Source organism: Podarcis bocagei, assembly GCF_964188305.1.
Source record: "Podarcis bocagei genome assembly, chromosome: 11".
NCBI lineage: Eukaryota > Metazoa > Chordata > Lepidosauria > Squamata > Lacertidae > Podarcis > Podarcis bocagei.
Window position 1 is genome coordinate 63,394,112 of NC_138136.1, and position 19,153 is coordinate 63,413,264.

The window sequence follows — 19,153 nt, forward strand, 5'->3', positions numbered from 1 at the left end:
ACATGCTGCAAAATGCTAGTCCTATTTTCCCTGGCCACGCTACAAATTGCACCGGGGAGCCCGCTGTGCCAGCGGAAGGATTGCAACGGAGCTGTGGCTAAGCAGGCTCTAAGCACGTCGGCTGGGGCAGCTGCCAGCTCAATGCTTACGATACAATAATCTTTATTGTTATTGTCCCATGCAGAACAACGAAATTGAAAAAATCTACATCAGACATTCAAAAACCCACAAGCCTGCTATCCCAGCCTGGTTAGCCCCCTAAAAACTGATACCCCATAATTAAATACAATATACTCCCATAGAGACTACCTTAAAGGTAAAGGGACTCCTGACCATTAGGTGCAGTTGTGGCCGACTCTGGGGTTGCAGCGCTCATCTCACTTTAATGGCCAAGGGAGCAGGCGTGCAGCTTCCAGGTCATGTGGCCAGCAGGACTAAGCCACTTCTGGCGAACCAGAGCAGTGCATGGAAACGCTGTTTACCTTCCCGCTGGAGGGGTGCCTATTTATCTACTTGCACTTTGACGTGCTTTCAAACTGCTAGGTTGGCAGGAGCAGGGACCAAGCAACGGGAGCTCACCCCGTCGCAGGGATTTGAAGCGCCGACCTACTGATTGGCAAGCCCTAGGCTCTGTGGTTTAACCCACAGTGCCACGCGCATCCCTAGAGACTACCTTACACTGTGTTTAAAACCAAAATCACATTTGGATAGAAACCGTTTCTCAGGCGGCTAGTCCTAGTCTTTATAACCCTGTACCTTCTTCCAGAAGGCAGAAGCTGAAAGTGCGCTTATCTGAACAGGGGCCATGGATTGACGGTGTCGCAATCTGCATTGTCCGGGAGGACAGAGGGGGCTGATCTTGGGAGGAAGCCAAGAATGGGAGGGCAGGAGAGTTTGCGGCTGCCTCCCAGTGTGAGCAACTAGGCTGGCAGAAGAGGCTGGCTGTATGCCCTCTAGCCCAGGGAGGTCTCGAAACCCAGAGGAGCAGGCTCAAGCCAGAGTCGGCCATGGAATTGGAGAGGGGAGATGACGCCATATGTAGCGTTATGGATAGCCATGGGAGCTGTTCTCGGTTCTTGGGGGAGGTGGTTTGCAGTGCAATAATATAATTATAATAATTTATTATTTATACCGCGCTCATCTGGCTGGGTTTCCCCAGCCACTCTGGGCGCCTTCCAACAAAACACTAAAATACAATAACCTATTAAACATTAAAAATTTCCCTAAACAGGGCTGCCTTCAGATGTCTCCTGAATGTCAAGTAGTTGTTCTTCTCTTTGACATCTGGTGGGAGGGCGTTCCACAGGGCGGGCGCCACCACCGAGAAGGCCCTCTGCCTGGTTCCCTGTAACTTGGCTTCTTGCATTGAGGGAACCGCCAGAAGGCCCTCGGAGCTGGACCTCAGTGTCTGGGCAGAACGATGGGGGTGGAGACGCTCCTTCAGATATACAGTGATACCTTGGGTTAAGTAGTTAATTCGTTCCGGAGGTCTGTTCTTAACCTGAAACTGTTCTTAACCTGAAGCACCACTTTAGCTAATGGGGCCTCCTGCTGCTGCCATGCCACCGGAGCACAATCTCTGTTCTCATCCTGAAGCAAAGTTCTTAACCCGAGGTACTATTTCTGGGTTAGCGGAGTCTGTAATCTGAAGTGTATGTAACTTGAAGTGTATGTAACCTGAGGTACCACTGTACTGGACCGTGCAAAGGTCTAAGCCTCCAGACAGCTGGGCAGTTCGTGGGTTAATCATGAAGCAGCAATCTGTGCAAATGGCCCTTCTCCAGCTGGCATGGTGCCCGTTCTCCGCGAGGCGTGCCAAGCCACTGTGTGACAGGCCGCAGATTCTGATCTAATGGGATGTGCTCAGTTACCGGAGCGGCTGCCCCTCTTGGCCGTTTTCCTTGGAGCTTGGGAATGTGGCAGTTTCAAAGGTCCGGGCCAGGAGAGGAGTCGTGCCAGCCTGGACTTGCGATGAGTGCCCAGCGCCCAGCAGGACACTCCTGGCTGAGCAAAGGGGTTTCCCCTTCGCTTTGGGGAAGAATCCTAAGGTCTCCCTCCCCACTGCGTCTTACTTTGCTGTTTAGGAATATCAGAATCACCTCCTGGATTCAGGTCCATGTGCTAATGGTGTACGTAGGTCACACTATAACTGCTGGCCAGAGGACATGTGGAGCAGAATTGATGGGGAAAGGGCTGGGGGTTATGACTGGGGCTGGGCAAAGTGGCCTTGGAGAAGCAGGTGGGGTGCACAGGTGCACAAAGAGGTGCTGTGGCAACTAGCCAGTGTTGTTGTTTAGTCGTTTAGTCATGTCTGGCTTTTCGTGACCCCCTGGACCAGAGCACACCAGGCACTCCTGTCTTCCACTGCCTCCCGCAGTTTGGTCAAACTCATGCTGGTAGCTTTGAGAACACTGTCCCACCATCTCGTCCTCTATCGTCCCCTTCTCCTTGTGCCCTCCATCTTTCCCAACATCAGGGTCTTTTCCAGGGAGTCTTCTCTTCTCATGAGGTGGCCAAAGTCTTGGAGCCTCAGCTTCAGGATCTGTCCTTCCAGTGAGCACTCAGGGCTGATTTCCTTCAGAATGGCTACGTTTGATCTTCTTGCAGTCCATGGGACTCTCAAGAGTCTCCTCCAGCACCAGAATTCAAAAACTAGCCAGAGGTAATAATAATAATAATTTATTATTTATACCCCGCTCATCTGGCTGGGTTTCCCCATCCACTCTGGGCAGCTTCCAACAAAATATTAAAATACCGTAATACATCAAACATTAAGAGCTTCCCTAAACAGGGCTGCCTTCAGATGTCTTCCAAAAGTCTGGTAGTTGTTGTTCTCTTTGTCATCTGGTGGGAGGGCGTTCCACAGGGCGGGGGCCACTACCGAGAAGGCCCTCTGCCTGGTTCCCTGTAACTTGGCTTCTCGCAGCGAGAAGGTAATTGGTGCTTTTTGGAGGCACCCAGAGAGATGCTCCCCCAAGACAAGCTCCCAGCAGTGTGGCCCCACCCTCCACATAAGAAAGGGTGCAAATCCATGTGGGAATGTTGGGCAAATGGATGTTTCCTGAGCTGGGCATCTGTGCACTTTGCCTACCCAGTAATCACAAGGCAGATCTGTTTAGAGAGAAGGTATCTGAGGTGTAGAGAATCATATAACCAGAACCCAGTTTCTCATTTGAAAAGGGGAAAAAAAGAGAGAGTTCCTGTTCCACGTCCACTCAAATTCTATGTTCCCAAAGCCTCAATCTCGTTTTTAATGTGGATGTTATGTAGATCCAGAAAATTCTTACTTCCTTTCCATAATTTACTTCGCTTTCTCTCCCCGGATCCTCGGGCACAGCCCACACATTTCCTAGGCTCCTTTTGCAGTCTTAAGGACTAGAAACTTGGCTTTGGTTTAAAAACGAAACGTGGGCTTCTCCAGCTGCTAAACATCTGGGCTCACCTGGTGCAGTTGCAGAGGGTGTTGTGATCACTGCCACATCGCATCGCAGCCGCTTCAGTTTGTGGCTACAAAACCACTAAACTGTACATGCAGAAAACAATTCTTTTTAAAGCCTTATCCTGGCAGCGGTCAGTTTTGATGCCCATGTTTGCACGTGCGATCAAAAGAACGATTGTTTCTGGAATATTTGAGGGGGGGGGGAAAGGCAACATTTAAAAAAAGCTACCGAGTCTCTAGTCTGGAATCAGAACGTCGCCGGATTTCATTGCGGGAAGAAGGGACAGGTACTCAGCGCAGCGGCTCCCCTCCCCATCAATTTCACTGCTGGAGCCCGGATAATAGAGGTCAGAGGTCAGTAGGGGGCTGCCCCCATCCTGCTAATTGCCCTGATGTAAGGGAGGAGGCGGCCAGGGAGATGGAGGCAGTCCCTACAGGTGTCAAGGAAGGCTCAACAGCGATCGCCCGAGCACCATCAAATATTTATTTCTTCCACCCGCGCAAAGGTCAAAGGTCGCCGCTGCGGAAGACCAAGAGGGGTGGCGATGGCTCCCTTGGGGGAGGACGGCTCTCGGCTCTCGGCCTCTTCTCTGGTTGCAAAGAGGGCCCTTTTGGCTCTCACCACCTTCTGGTGTGAGTGGGAGAAATTAGGTACCCATTTGGTGGCAGAAGCACAAGCTACCCCCCCAATCGGCTTTTGTGGGGAGCAGATTCCCACCCCCCGCTCTCGGAGGAAGGGGAGGACCTGCAAATGGGAAGAGTAGGACTTGCAGCATCTTCTCCTGGTTCATCCACAAAGTGAGGCAGCGTTGTGTAGTGGTTAGGGTGTCGCACCTGGGAGACCAGGGTTCAAATCTCCACTTGGCCGTGAAGCTTGCTGGATGTAACCTTGGGGGGCCAGTCCCTGCTTTTTGGTCAGGCCTACCTTACAGGGTGGTGGTTGTGGCGATTGTAGGGCAGAATAATAATAATAATAATAATAATAATAATAATAATAATAATAATACATTTTATTTATACCCCGCCCTCTCCCGCCAAGATCGGGCTCAGGGCGGCTAACACCAAATATAAAAACAATTGATTGAAATACAGCTTAAAAACAAGATTAAAATACAACATTATAACATTAAAATGCAACCTCATTTCAGTGGAAACTCAATCAAAAACTTTCTGGGGGATGAAAACGTCAAGTCTTCACCAAGGCCAACTATCCAGACTGGTCCTACATGGGCCAGAAAAAAGCCAGGGAAGTCCCCAAATAGGAGTTCCAACACAGAAGGAGAAAGGAAAGAGGGGGAGGGAATCAAATTGAGACAATAAACCAACGATTTGAATTTGCACGATGGGCAGAGGGGGCCAGAGCTTCATCATAAGAGAGCTTGCTGTGGCATAGTGGTTAGAGTGCCAGAGGAGGATCTGGGAGACCTGGGTTCGAATCCCCACTCGGCCGTGAAGCACACTGCGTGTGACTTTGGGGGCCAGTCACTGCGTCTCAACCTGACCGACCTCACAGGGTTGTTGTGGGGGTTCAATGAGGAGGGAGAGCAAAACCACGCACCTCCTTGGAGGAAAAGGTGGGGAATAAATGATGTCCTGGAGTCCACAGTACATTTTTGGGGAGACCTAATGGGGTTCAAGTTAGTGCAAATCTCTTCCCCTCCCCATGTCTATTCCCTGAAGACCTGCAGTTAATTGTTCTTGTTCAACGTTCAACCTGGACACTGAGGTCCAGCTCCGAGGGCCTTCTGGCGGTTCCCTCCCTGCGAAAAGTGAGGTTACAGGGAACCAGGCAGAGGGCCTTCTCTGTGGTGGCACCCGCCCTGTGGAACACCCTCCCATCAGCTGTCAAGGAAATAAACTACCTGACTTTGAGAAGACATCTGAAGGCAGCCCAGTTTAGGGAAGTTTTTAAGGACTGATATTTTAATGTATTTTTAATCTTTTGTTGGAAGCCACCCAGAGTGGATGGGGAAACCCAGCCAGATGGGCGGGGTATAAATAATAAATTATTATTACCTCTGGCTAGTTTTTGAATTCTGGTGCTGGAGGAGACTCTTGAGAGTCCCATGGACTGCAAGAAGATCAAACCTCTCCATTCTGAAGGAAATCAGCCCTGAGTGCTCACTGGAAGGACAGATCCTGAAGCTGAGGCTCCAATACTTTGGCCACCTCATGAGAAGAGAAGACTCCCTGGAAAAGACCCTGATGTTGGGAAAGATGGAGGGCACAAGGAGAAGGGGGCGACAGAGGACGAGAGGGTGGGAAATAATAAATAATAGAAATAATAAATAATAATAGTTGTTGTTGTTGTTGACCTTTGTGGGGGCTCTGGCCTCTAGGGAAGGGGGCCTAAACCCTTTCCTGCCCTGCCCTAATCTCTTGCCTTCCTTTCTCCCCCATTTGCAGCTCTACGAACTGGACACTGACCCCAAACGCAAAGAGTTCTTGGACGATTTGTTTGGCTTCATGCAAAAGAGAGGTGAGTCGGACGTTCTCCGGGGTTGTGGAGAAGGGAGAAGCTGGAATTAACGGCCCCCCCTAATGCACCGTCATTGCATCAACATAATAATATTGCTATCATTGCGGTTTTTAAATGAGAGGTTGGATAGCCAGCTTTAGCTGAGATTCCTGGGTTGGACTACATGGCCTTTGGGGGTCCCAACTCTGGCAGTTCTGTGATTCTATTATCACGCTTCCTCCCCAGCCGAAAGGGGAACTTTCATTTTTTTAAAAAATAAAATTTTTATTGGTTTTTCACAATTTTTATAAACAGAAACAATACACAATACAAACAAACACATAAACAAACATGTATAATTTTGAATCCTTTTTTCTTAAACCTTACTTCACCGACTTCCCCATACCTCCCCTTTCTGCATCCCAATTTCCAAATTTGTTTCAGCAAATCCTGCCCCTTGGTTTTATCAAATTTTCTTATTCTTTTCTTTTACTTAATCTTTTACAGCTGTAATCCCCTTTTTCTAAAACCTCAACATTTTAGAATTCATTAATTTTACAATATTTCTTAAGATAAATTTTAAATTTCTTCCAATCTTCTTCCGCCGTCTCTTTCCCCTGGTCTTGGATTCTGCCAGTCATCTCGGCCAGTCCCATATAGTCTATCACCTTCATCTGCCATTCTTCCAGAGTGGGTAGATCCTGTGTCTTCCAATACTTTGCGATGAGAATTCTTGCTGCCGTAGTAGCATACATAAAATTGGCCGACAATGCCCAAGAGAAAGGCTTCTGGTTTCTTAAGAAAAGTACATTTAAGTACCTTTTTCATTTCATTGTATATCATTTCCCAGAAAGCCTTAATCTTCGGGCACGTCCACCAAAGGTGATAAAAGGTACCTTCAGTTTCTTTACATTTCCAGCACTTATTATCAGGCAAATGGTAGATTTTTGCTAGCTTGACTGGGGTCATGTACCACCTGTAAATCATTTTCATAATATTCTCTCTTCCCAGCTGACGGGAACCAAGTGCCTCCCCCTTGCTCTTTGCTTTCAGAGCAGGGAAGTGGGGAGAGGAAATTTTGTCTGTCTCCTTCGTCTTCTTATCCTGCCTAGCTGCAGCCTGGGCAGCAGGCGGATGGAGCCCCCCATGAACCCCACTCCTCCCAAATCGCCGGAGGCGGTTAGAGGATGGATGGCGGCTAACAGATTGAGGTTAAATCCTGACAAGAGAGAAGTACTGTTTTGGGGGGACAGGAGGCGGTTGGGTGGGGAGGACTCCCTGGTCCTGAATGGGGTAACTGTGCCCCTGAAGGACCAGGTGCGCAGCCTGGGAGTCATTTTGGACTCACAGCTGTCCATGGAGGTGCAGGTCAGTCCTGTGTCCAGGGCAGCTGTTTATCAGCTCCACCTGGTACGCAGGATGAGACCCTCCCTGCCCGCAGACTGTCTCGCCAGAGTGGTGCATGCTCTGGTTATCTCCCGCTTGGACTACTGCCATGCGCTCTTTGTGGGGCTACCTTTGAAGGTGACTCGGAAACTACAACTAATCCAGAATGCGGCAGCTAGACTGGCAACTGGGAGCGACCGCCGAGACCACATAACACCGGTCTTGAAAGATCTACACTGGCTCCCAGTACATTTCTGAGCACATTTCAAAGTGTTGGTGCTGACCTTTAAAGCCCTAAACGGCCTCGGTCCAGTATACCTGACGGAGCGTCTCCACCCCCATCGTTCTGCCCAGACACTGAGGTCCAGCTCCAAGGGCCTTCTCAGTGGTGGCGCCCGCCCTGTGGAACACCCTCCCACCAGATGTCAAAGAGAAAAACAACTACCAGACTTTTAGAAGACATCTGAAGGCAGCCCTGTTTAGGGAAGCTTTTAATGTTTGATGTATTACGGTATTTTAATATTTTGTTGGAGGCCGCCCAGAGTGGCCGGGGAAACCCAGCCAGATGGGAGGGGTATAAATAATACATTATTATTATTATTATTATTATTATTATTATTATTATTATTATTATTATTATTATTATTATATTACTCTGCTATCACTTCAGGCCCAGGGGGGGGGGGGGAGCAGGACAGCAACAGCAAACAACACCAGCCAAGCAAGGATGCTTTGCAAGATGGGACCTGAGGGGGTCGTCTCACGCAAAAATATGCAGGGGTTTTCGTCTGGTTTCCGCAAATTTGTATTTTGACATTGTACTGTTCCCCTTGCGCCCCAATGTGAAGTGAAATAGCTACCGCCTTATTCTGGAGACTTCCTTTGGAAGGCGGTGGGTTCTCCTTCCTTGGAGGTTTCTAAGCAGAGGTTGGACGGCCATCTGTCCTGGATGCTTTAGTTGAGATCCCTGCATTGCAGGGGGTTGGACTAGATGACCTTTGGGGGGCCTCTTCCAGCTCTACAATTCTAGATTTCAAAAGGAAGTTATAGAAGGAAAAGTGAAGTTGCTGAAGGGTGCATATAGTATCCTGCTAGAATGGGAAACAAAAGATGAGGAGGTAAAATCGGCCATGATCAAATGGGCACAAGATATAGGACATAATATACAATTTGAGGATTGGGGAAAACTGTGGAAAACAGATTTAAAATTTACAGACTGTGCTCTTTTGAAAGAAAATTATATGAAAATGATGTGTAGATGATATATAACACCAGTACAGATAGCAAAAAATGTATAAAGCCAAGTCAAACATATGTTGGAAATGTAAAGAAAAGGAAGGGACTTTTTATCATATGTGGTGGGGATGTAGAGAAATTAAATTTTTCTGGGAAATGATATACAGTGAATTGAAGAAAATGTTTAAAATGACATTTGTTAAAAAACCAGAAGCATTTCTGTTAGGGATTGTTGGGCAAGACCTGCCAAGGAAAATATCCTGCCACCTTACAATGGGAATAACACATACACACACCTGAAGAAATAACGATTAACGTCAACAATCTTTTTTAAAAAGAAAAAGCTTAAAAGAATAAAAAGGTGGTAAGAGCACAAAACAAGAAATAGAACTTTGGTTCTCAAACACCTTGGTACTCGAACAAATCGGCTCCCGAATGCTGTAACCCTGAAAGTGAGTTTTCCGATTTGTGAACGTTTTTGGGAAGTCGGACGCGGCTTCCGACTGAGTGCAGGAAGCTTCGGAAGCCGCGCCTTGGTTTCCGAACGGTTTCGGGAGTCGAGGGGAACGGATTAAGTTCGAGAACCAAGGTACCACTGTATCATATAAAGGTCCACTTTCATGTACGAATGTGACCTGCAATGGTGTTGAGTCACCAGTATAAATAAGATCAATGCAATATGGCCTGATCAGTGTTGTGAACTGCCCCGTGATCTTCGGATGGACGGTATACAAATTTAATAAATAATAATAATCCAACACCTGCGGCAGAGACTCTGGCAACTACATTTTGAACCGATGGAAGCTTCCGGATTGTCTCCCAAGGGAGCCCGACAAAGAGCACATAGAGAGGCAGAATGAAGTCCGGACAGCCACAGGGTCAAATCTCCATTCTGGCCTGGATTCCTTTGGTGACTGGGAGATAAATCCATCTTCCGCCTCCATCCCATGATTCTCTCTGGGATGCCAAGCCAAGCCTGCAAAGCATCTTTCTCCAAAATTTTCTTTCTTTAAACAATTCCTGCCTTGTGTGCGTGTCCGTTTTTTCCTCTCTCCTCCCCCCCATTCCCAGCCTCCCCCTCCCAGTTAATTAGCGCAACATTAACCTCTGCCTGGGGTTTTATTTCCTATCGAGCGGCATGTTCATTAATCCAGATTCTGGCAAAGGGCTCTAATTGATGGCAGCCTCCGGACGGCGTGGGCTGCGGCCGGGGAGCCTTTTGAAAATGGCTCCGCGGCTCGATGGGGGATTGGGAGGACGGGGTCAGAGGTTAAAGCATTTATCGAATCGCCTCAATTGCTGGAGCTTCCTATTTATCCCGCCTGACCCCCATAACAAAACCCGGCACCGATTTCCAATGCGGGAGCCGCTGTCTGTCAAGCGCCTCCAGAACCCCGCGCTCGGCTCCAAGGCTGGGGGAAACGCCGTGGTCTGAAGCCAGCCCTGTGTCCCGCCCTCTTCTGCTTCCAGGGTCCTGCCCTGAAAATCGGGAATCGTCTTTAAAAGCAAGAGTGTTCCTGAGCATAAATAACTTGCTCTTCGTTGAGATCAAGGAGCAAGATGGAAAGGTGAAAAACTTGGGCGGACAGATAAGCTGGACATTGCGATGCTCAGAAAATTCTATCCCTGCCATGAATGGCTTAGTTGAAGATTCCAGCATCTTCAGCTAAGATGACTCTTAGGTCTCTTCCAACTTTGCAATTCCATAATTCTATGGGCAGAGGGCTTGGAAACCAAGCCTGATGAGGAACGGTTGAAGGAGCTGGTTCTGTTTAGCCTGGAGAAGAGGAGACTGAGACAAGATTTGAAAGCTGTATTCAAATATCTGAAGGGCTGTCCTATGGAAGAGAGAATAAACTTGTTTTCTCCTGCTTTGTGTGCTGGGCCCAGGGGTAACCCGAGTAACGCGGTCCAGGGCCTGTCCAGATTCTGAAGGTTCTGCTAGGAGTCAGTCCGACAGGGCCAAGGCAGGACACGAGGCAGGAAACCAGGCAAGGTCAGGCACAGGATCTCAGGCAGGATCTCGCAAACAGCAATGTTGATCCCCCAACCTGGGGTGGGATCTGACAGCCTTTTATTTTTGTCGGGGTAACGGCCGGTCCTGATCCCCTGGCGACTCACCTCCCTGTTTCGCCCGAAGGCGAGCACTCCTCCTGTGAGTACTCAGGTCTCTCCTTCTCTCAGACCTCAGTCTCTGCAGCTCGGGAGACGTCGGTGGGTGACTAGACCCAGGGGCCGCCTCAGCCTCCCCTGACCCAACCGGTAGTGGAGCAGCTGTAAGCGATGGCCCAGCTGGAGGCAACAAGGTCATTTCCACATCTAGAGCCAGGGCAGGCTCAGGCCCCTGACTCGGCCCAGCTGGTGCTTGTTGCAGGGGAACCTGTGCAGACTGGGACTCTTCAGGATCAGGCCCCAGATTTGGTTCAGATGATGCCTGAGGCAAAGGATCCGGTGCAGACTGAGACTCCTCTGGTTCTGAGTCTGAGCCCGAGTCCCATCACACTCTGGAAGGTAGGACTTGAACCCATGACTTTCAGTTCCAAGGCAGGCAATTCCAACTCAACATCAGGAATAACTTTCTGACAATAAGAGCTGTTTGACTCTGTGAGGGAAGGTGGTGGACTCTCCTTCCTTGGAGGTTTCTAAGCAGAGGTTGGATGGCCCTCTGTCATGGATGTTTTAGCTGGGATTCCTGCATTGCAGGGGGTCAGACTAGATGACCCTAGGGTCCCTTCCAGCTCTATAATTATATGAATACAGGGCAGCGCATACCTAGATGTTCTCCTGCCCATAGGATGCAGCCTTCACCTGAGTCAGAGCATTGATCCATCTCACTCAGCGCTGTCATAAGGCAGTTTTGCCTCCATATTACAACCTGTTCTCTCCACTCCTTCCATTCAAGGCAGTGACAGCAAGCCAGAGCTGGACTCACCCCTATTTGCATGCCTCCAGCTCCAACATTATCACAGTGGCCACGACTCTTTTCAATTCCCTTTTGGAGTCTGCAGGAAATCCAACCTGATTGCCTCCCTGCCCCCGTCTCAAGAGCGTCCCTCATCCCTGCCTTCCTGAGGTCTCACGCAGCTGCCAGCCTCGAATGCCGAGCACACAAAATTTCATACAGGTGGCTCAAAGAAGTGAGCCATGTTGCGCGCTGCGAGGAAAAGACGCTGCAGCTTCCTCCCATTTAAAAAACACACGACGAAAACAGGAAAATCCTAGATGTTTCTCGACTTGGGGGTGGATGGGGCTTTTTCCAAGCCTTAAACTGGATCGGTTAGACCCCAAGTGAGACCCACCTGCTGCCTCTTTCGAAGAAGGAACATGGTCCTCCCGCCAGCCAGGAAGGGAGGTGCTGCCAGCCCCCCCCCCGGTAATGGTGACAAAGTCCCTCCACCCCGGACCCCCCCCCCATTCCATCTGACACGAGATTCATGGCGCCTCCGCTGAGCGCCGGCCTCATTATTCTCTCCCAGCTAATTAACTGGCTCTCTCCTGGCTGAGATAAGGGTGCTAATTAACAGCCATTCTCCCCTGGCTATACATCTGTATCAGGGTCCTTTGTGAGGCTCCTGCCATCGGGGCTGCGGAATCGAATCCCGCGGAGGGTGGCGGCTTCTCTAGGGCGGGGTGGTCGATGCCCATAAATCCACAGTGGGGAGATAAGAGCCCAGGAGTCTGAGCTCCCCCCGCTCTGCCCACACGGCATCGATCCCGGGGGTGTGGGGCATAAATAATGCGCGTCTTGTGGCTTCCCGGTTGGCATTAATCTGCCGGCCGGTCCCTTGGACGAGGGGGCTAATCTCCCCGAGCGATCTGCGTCTCCATTAGGGCCTCGCAAAAGGGGACAGAGGCAGGAGTGATGAGGCCCATTGAGCCACCGGTTGCGCCTGCCAAAGGAGGAAGACTCGCAGTTGAATTTGGGATTAAGTACAGTGGACAGAGCCTAGGACTTGCAGATCAGAAGGTCAGCGGTTTGAACCCCATGACGGGGTGAGCTCCCGTTGCTCTGTCCCTGCTCCTGCCCACCTAGCAGTTCGAAAGCACATCAAAGTGCAAGTAGATCAATAGGTACCCCTCCAGCAGGAAGGTAAACGGCGTTTCCGTGCGCTGCTCTGCTTCGCCAGAAGTGGCTCAGTCATACTGGCCACATGACCCGGAAGCTGTACGCCGGCTCCCTCGGCCAATAAATTGAGATGAGTGCCGCAACCCCAGAGTTGGCCATGACTGGACCTAACGGTCAGGGGTCCCTTTACCTTTACCTTACAGTGGATGCTCTTGTTGCGAACGTGATCCATGCAGGACACACATTTGCAACCAGCAGCGCCACGTCTGTGTACGCGCAGGTCGTGATTCGGCGCTTCTGCGCATGCGCAAAGCACGATTTAGCGCTTCTGTACATGCACATCCGTCGAAACCCAAAAATAACCCATTCCGGTACTTCCGGGTTCGGCGCAGTGCGTAAGCTGAAATCGCGCAACCCGAAGCATCTGTAATCCAAGGTATGACTGTATGTCTATTTTGGCTTCTTATTTGAGGGCAGTGACCACGTAATGCCTTCAAGATGTTGTTGGACTCGGACTCCCATCAGCCCCAGGCAGCATGGAGAGTGCGGAGGGCTGATGGGAGCTGGAGTCTCAAGATCCAGAGAGCAGCGTGTTGACTAAACCCTGCTCTGTGCGAGGAGATGATGGCTAAACATCAGGAAGCTTCTGAGCTGGGACAGCGGCATGGACTGGACAAGAGGAGACTGAGAGGATATATATATGGGGGCCACATGGAAGAGGGAACAAGCTTGTTTTCTCCTGCTCTGGAGGGCAGGACTCGAACCCATGGCTTTGAGTCAGAAGCAAGGAGATTCCGACTCAACATCGGGAAGAACTTCCTGGCAAGAAGAGCTCGTTCAACGGTGGTGGACTCTCCTTTTAAAACAGAGTTTGGGTGACCACTTGCCATGGATGGTTCTAAAAGAGGACAAATTCAAGGCTATCAGTGCCTACCAACCAGGATGGCAGTGATACTTCTGAATACCAGTTGCTGGAAGCCAAGGGCTCTTCTGCTCAGATCACCTGCTTGCTGGTTTCCCTTTGGGGCAGCTGTTCAGCCACTGTGAGAACAGGACGCTGCGCCAGATGGGACCATTGGCCTGATCCAGCTCAGGGCTCTTCCACGTTTTGCCTTGTGTTTTCTAGGCACAGAAAGCACATTGAGGCGTCGCTCCTGGTGGTTGCCCATGACTCAGTTCCATAAACCAGCGAGCTCAGCACACAAGCCTGGTAGACCTCTATCTTGGTATTGGCCGTTAGCATCCCCTTCTCCCAACCCTTTTGGAGAGGAGAGGCATTGCCGCAGCTGCCTTGCCAACACGCTTGTCCAGCTCAAGGTCGATGGAGAGGTTGCCGGATAGGGTGGTACCCAGGTAGACAAAATTGTCTGCCACCTCAAGGATGTGGTCACCCCTGCCAAAGCACAGCAAAAATGGGGGAAACCCCACCGAGGGCTTGTAGAGTGAAAAGTTTCAGGACTTCAGCAGGAAATGACAGGACTTAGGACGACAGGAAACAAAGCAGGGTGGGGCCTTTGGGGGCTGATCTGGCAGGGCCTTCTGAAGTTGGCCTGTGATTTGCGTCTTCACATACACTTGCCTCTTCCCCATCTGATTCTTCTGATGGATTCTGATGAACTTCCCTAAACTGGGCTGCCTTCAGATGTCTTCTAAAAGTCAGATAGTGGTTTATTCCCTTGACATCTGATGGGAGAGCGTTCCACAGGGCAGCCACTACCAAGAAGGCCCTCTGCCTGGTTCCCTGCAACCGCACTTCTTTCAGGGAGGGAACCCCCAGAAGGCGCTTGGAGCTGGACCTCAGTATCTGGGCTGAACGATGGGGGTGGAGACGCTCCTTCAGGTATACTGGGCTGAGGCCGTTTAGGGGTTTTAAGTTCAGCACCATCAGAAGCTTGCCCTATTCATCATTGTCTTTCCCCCCCTTTCCTTGTAATAATTTTGTTCATAAATATATGTCCAAACTAACAAACAACCATGCAAACAATAACCAGGCTCTGTGCAGATTCAGTATAAGAAAACAAATTACAGAGATGCTGTAGCATATAGCCAGGATTTTAAGCGGCCTGTGTATAGCCCATGGGTATTCAAACTAAGGCCCAGGGGCTGGATCCGGCCCAATCGCCTTCTAAATCCAGCCCACGGGTGGTCCGGGAATCAGCGTGCTTTTGCATGAGTAGAATGTGTCCTTTTATTTAAAATGCATCTCTGGGTTAATTGTGGGGCATAGGAATTCGTTCATTTTTATTTTTCAAAATATAGTCCGGTCCCCCACGAGGTCTGAGGGGCAGTGAACCAGCCTCCTGCTGAAAAGGTTTGCTGAATCCTGGTACAATGGCACCTCAGGTTAAGTTCTTAATTCGTTCCGGAGGTCCATTCTTAACCTGAAACTGCTCTTAACCTGAAGCACCGCTTTAGTTAATGGGGCCTCCTGCTGCCACTGCGCTGCTGGAGCACGATTTCTGTTCTCATCCTGAAACAAAGTTCTTAACCTGAAGCACTATTTCTGGGTTAGCAGAGTCTGTAACCTGAAGCGTATGTAACCCAAGGTACCCCTGCATAGCCCAACTAGAAGGAGAAGTGAGTCATGGGAGGAATGCTTAAATATAAGACTCTCCCTATTTATAGAATAAAAAAATGGAGACCAGTTTGTCCATTTAGCTCAGTATTGTCTACCCTGACTTGCAGAAGCTCTCCTGCGTTTGAGATGCTTCTGTGTTTTCAGAAAGTTCCGGGAGTCGGGTTATTGCACAGGGAGATAACTTGCCTTGCAGAAGGACGGAAGGCAGAAGGAAGAATCGCACCGCTCCCCCCCCTACACACACACACTCCCCCTCCCCTCCTGACCAAGGAGAGACGAAACAAGTGAAATGATCTGGTTGAAAAGAATGGAGGCGCCAGGCTTTTCAGGCTTATGAGGAGCAGCCCAGCCAATATCAGGGTCATAAATTAAGGGGGCGAGGAAGCGGCGCTGAGTGACGGACGCGTTTGAGTTGAGCGGCGATACCCTGGCGGCCTCTCGGCTGCAAATGGATGGCTTTTCGATAGCTCCCATTCACGGCCACCCAGAAGAAAGGAAGGGCATAAATAAAGAGCTTTTCTCTGCCTGTGTGTCAAGGGCTGGCAGCTGCTTCCATGGTGCCCTGCCCAACAGGACCCCACTGCCTGCGCAGGGAATGCCAGGCGGATCTCTGCTTGTTGGGCTTATGGGGGGGACAACTGATGCTGGGGGCAGAGGAGCCACCCCAGTCTCTCTCTCCCTCCCTCCATCTTGCCTCAAGTCCAATTAGGAAAAGGTAACTGATAAGCAAAGTATGCCCCATCGAATGCTTTTCTGAAGCTATTTTTGCTTCTGCTTTTGGAACATCTTATAGTTAAAGCTATGGTTTTCCGCAGTCATGATGTATGGAAGTGAGAGCTGGACCATAAGGAAGGCTGATTGCAGAAGAATGGATGCTTTTGAATTCTGGTGCTGGAGGAGACTCTGGAGAGTCCCATGGACTGCAAGAAGATCCAAACTCTCCATTCTGAAGGAAATCAGCCCTGAGTGCTCACTGGGAGGACAGATCCTGAAGCTGAGGCTCCAAGACTTTGGCCACCTCATGAGAAGAGAAGACTCCCTGGAAAAGACCCTGATGTTGGGAAAGATGGAGGGCCCAAGGAGAAGGGGACGACAGAGGACGAGATGGTTGGACAGTGTTCTCGAAGCGACCAGCATGAGTTTGACCAAACTGCGGGAGGCAGTGGAAGACAGGAGTGTCTGGCGTGCTCTGGTCCAGGGGGTCACGAAGAGTCGGACACGACCGAACGACTAAACAACAACAGAATCTCAGAACTGTATGGTTGGGAGGGATCCCAAAGGCCATCTAGTCCAACCCCTGCAATGCAGGAGAAATCCTGTGGCAATGAGTCCCACTGGCCAGATGGGGTTGTTATTCAAAGTGCCTCCTCCACCCCTCCTGTTTTCCTTTGTTCTGCTGCCTACTTGAGCCTCTCTTCCTACTAACAGCCTGGGGGCTATGTGACACCCCCTCCTGTGTGCAATGCCCTCCCTCACCCCCACTAAGGCTGCCCCACATTTCTGAGAGTAGATAGACTCTCCCCCCATAGACCCTCACATGCTCCAAAATTTCCAGGTGAGAGGAAGATTGCAAAATGTTTCTCCGCCCCTCGTTCTAATCCATAGGCATTGGACTGCAAAGACTTATTTTGAGCAAGTCCAGCTAATGAATTAAGCTGACTTCCTCTTCCTTATGCCTCTTAACAAAGAAGTAAGTTCAAAAATTAGATTTGCTTACAGTGGTGCCCCGCAAGACGAATGCCTCGCAAGAAGGAAAACTCGCTAGATGAAAGAGTTTTCTGTTTTGGAGGTGCTTCGCAAAACGAATCTCCTATGGGCTTGCTTCGCAAGACGACAATGTCTTGCGAGTTCCTGCTGGTTCCCCCCTCCCCCTTTTTCTAAGCCACTAAGCCGCTTATCAGCTGATCCGATCAGCAGATAAGCCGCTAAAAGCCGCTAAAAGCTGCTAATAGCGCTAATCCGCTAATCCGTCAATGGGCTTGCTTCGTAAGACGAAAAAACCGCTAGACGAAGAGAATCACAGAACGGATTCTTTTCGTCTTGCGAGGCACCACTGTACTTTATAATCGTGCATTGGTTCGCAGCACTGGCAACAGTAAAAACTATGCAGGCAAAATACTTACATTTACGGTAGCAACAGCTTCCGTTATGTGCCAGGAGCAAACCCAGGGCATATGTCCCTTCATGGCTGGCCACGAGAAGAGAAAGAGAGAAACAGGAAGTCGTCTATGCTCCTTCCTCTCCAGGAGAGGAGGGGAAATGACATCACACAAAGCCCTCTCTGCAAATTGTGTTTCTATGGTCTGGGTGTCAACAACACAGCTCTGCAGACCTAGCGCCTTCTCATGCTGATTTGCAAGAATATGCATTTGTTAGTTTGGCTGCCAATCTCCCACACTTACTGTTCCCCTAAAGGGAAGACACCAAAGGGCACTTGGAGTTGCCCACCTGCAATTGCCCTGCTGGCACCTGGTCTGTGGGCTGTGAGGCGGCTCAGTTGGCCACAGCTGTTTCCACTCTCCATCTCCTCCTGCTCTGGATTTGACTGACTCCGCCACAGTGTCCTGGTTGGCCATGGCGAACAGAGTGGGCAGATAGATGGAACAAGACTTTCCACCCATCCTGGGGCAACGGAGCTTTGCCTCAGTTTCTTCTCCTCTGCAGCCTGTTAGAAGCTCTTGGTTATTACTATGGCCCCCCCATCCTTTGGAACATCATGTAAAACCATAGAATTGTAGAGTTTCAGTTCAGAAGTTGCAATACGAAAGATCCTTCAGATGCTGGGGGCTGTAATAATGATGATGGTGATGATGATAATAACAATAACAATAATTTATTACCGTATTTTTCAGTGTATAAGACGCCCCCATGTATAAGATGACCCCTACTTTTGGGGAGCCTAAATTTAGAAAATGGGCATATGCACTATCTGTGTATAAGATGCCCCCAGATTTTTAACCGTAATTTAAAGTAAAAAACCCCAGTCTTATACATGGAAAAGTACAGTCATACCTCGTGTTGCGTTTGCTTCATGATACATTTTTTCAGGTTGCGTCCCGCGGCGACCCGGAAGTACCGGAAAGGGGTACTTCCGGGTTTCACCGCTTGCGCATGCGCAGACGCGCAAAATGAAGTCACGTGCATGCGCAGACGCGGCAAATCATGACCTGCACACACGCAGACACGGGTTGTGTTCTACTCATGTTGTACTCGGGAACGGATCCCGTTCGCAACCAGAGGTACCACTGTAGTTATACCCCACCCATCTGGCTGGGTTTCCCCAGCTGCTCTGAGCGGCTTCCAACAAAATATTAAAAATACAATACAACATGGAACGGGCTGTTCCCCCCCCCAGAAAGCATTTCCTTAGTCCTCAGTCCCTTCTCCCTTTTCTGTACCATGTTCAGCTCTGCCACTGTCCTTTTTGAGATGCGTTTGCTAAATCTGCAGGAGCCTGCATTTCTTTGCAGCAGGGATACCTTGCTGTGCGTTCTTCCTCTAATACAGAGCCACACTGGGCACAGCCCCATATATAACACCGCCCCCCCCCCCCCAGTGAGAGGGGTCGGGTTGCATTGCACTCAACCCTCCCAGCCTCTCGCCCACTCGGATCCCGAAGAGCCCCCAGACGCTCGTTTCGGCGCTGGGCTCCCTCTGCAAACCACAGCAGCTGCACAAAGCCGCTGAGGTCAGTGAGGGAAGGTCACGGCGAGGAGAGATTGCGGCCCATCGGCCAGCAATGGAGGAGCCCCTCCTGACCATGGGGTTGGGGACTCCCCTGCTCTTTTGTGGGGGGCAATGGGAAGCAGTCACGGCGGGACTGCCTCGTCTGCAAGGCCCTGCGGAATGCCCCCCTCTCCACCCACCCTTCCCACTTTATGGGCAGGAGGTGCTGGAGGAGACGCTGTGCCGCCGCGCCCTCTGGTCCGGGTGACCCAAAAGGCTGTTAATTAGACCTGGACGTGCTGTGAAGGGCTGTCAATGCCTCAG

General features: G+C 50.2%; 1 protein-coding gene across 1 annotated transcript in view; it reads left to right on the forward strand.

Moving 5' to 3' along the window:
• The window catches only part of ARID3C (AT-rich interaction domain 3C), a 124,243-nt gene that overhangs the window by 86,600 nt on the left and 18,490 nt on the right, over positions 1-19,153 (forward strand). The window contains exon 3 of the mRNA XM_081212951.1: positions 5,846-5,918. Within this exon, the coding sequence (XP_081069077.1) occupies positions 5,846-5,918 (73 nt within the window). The remainder of the gene's footprint in view (positions 1-5,845; positions 5,919-19,153) is intronic.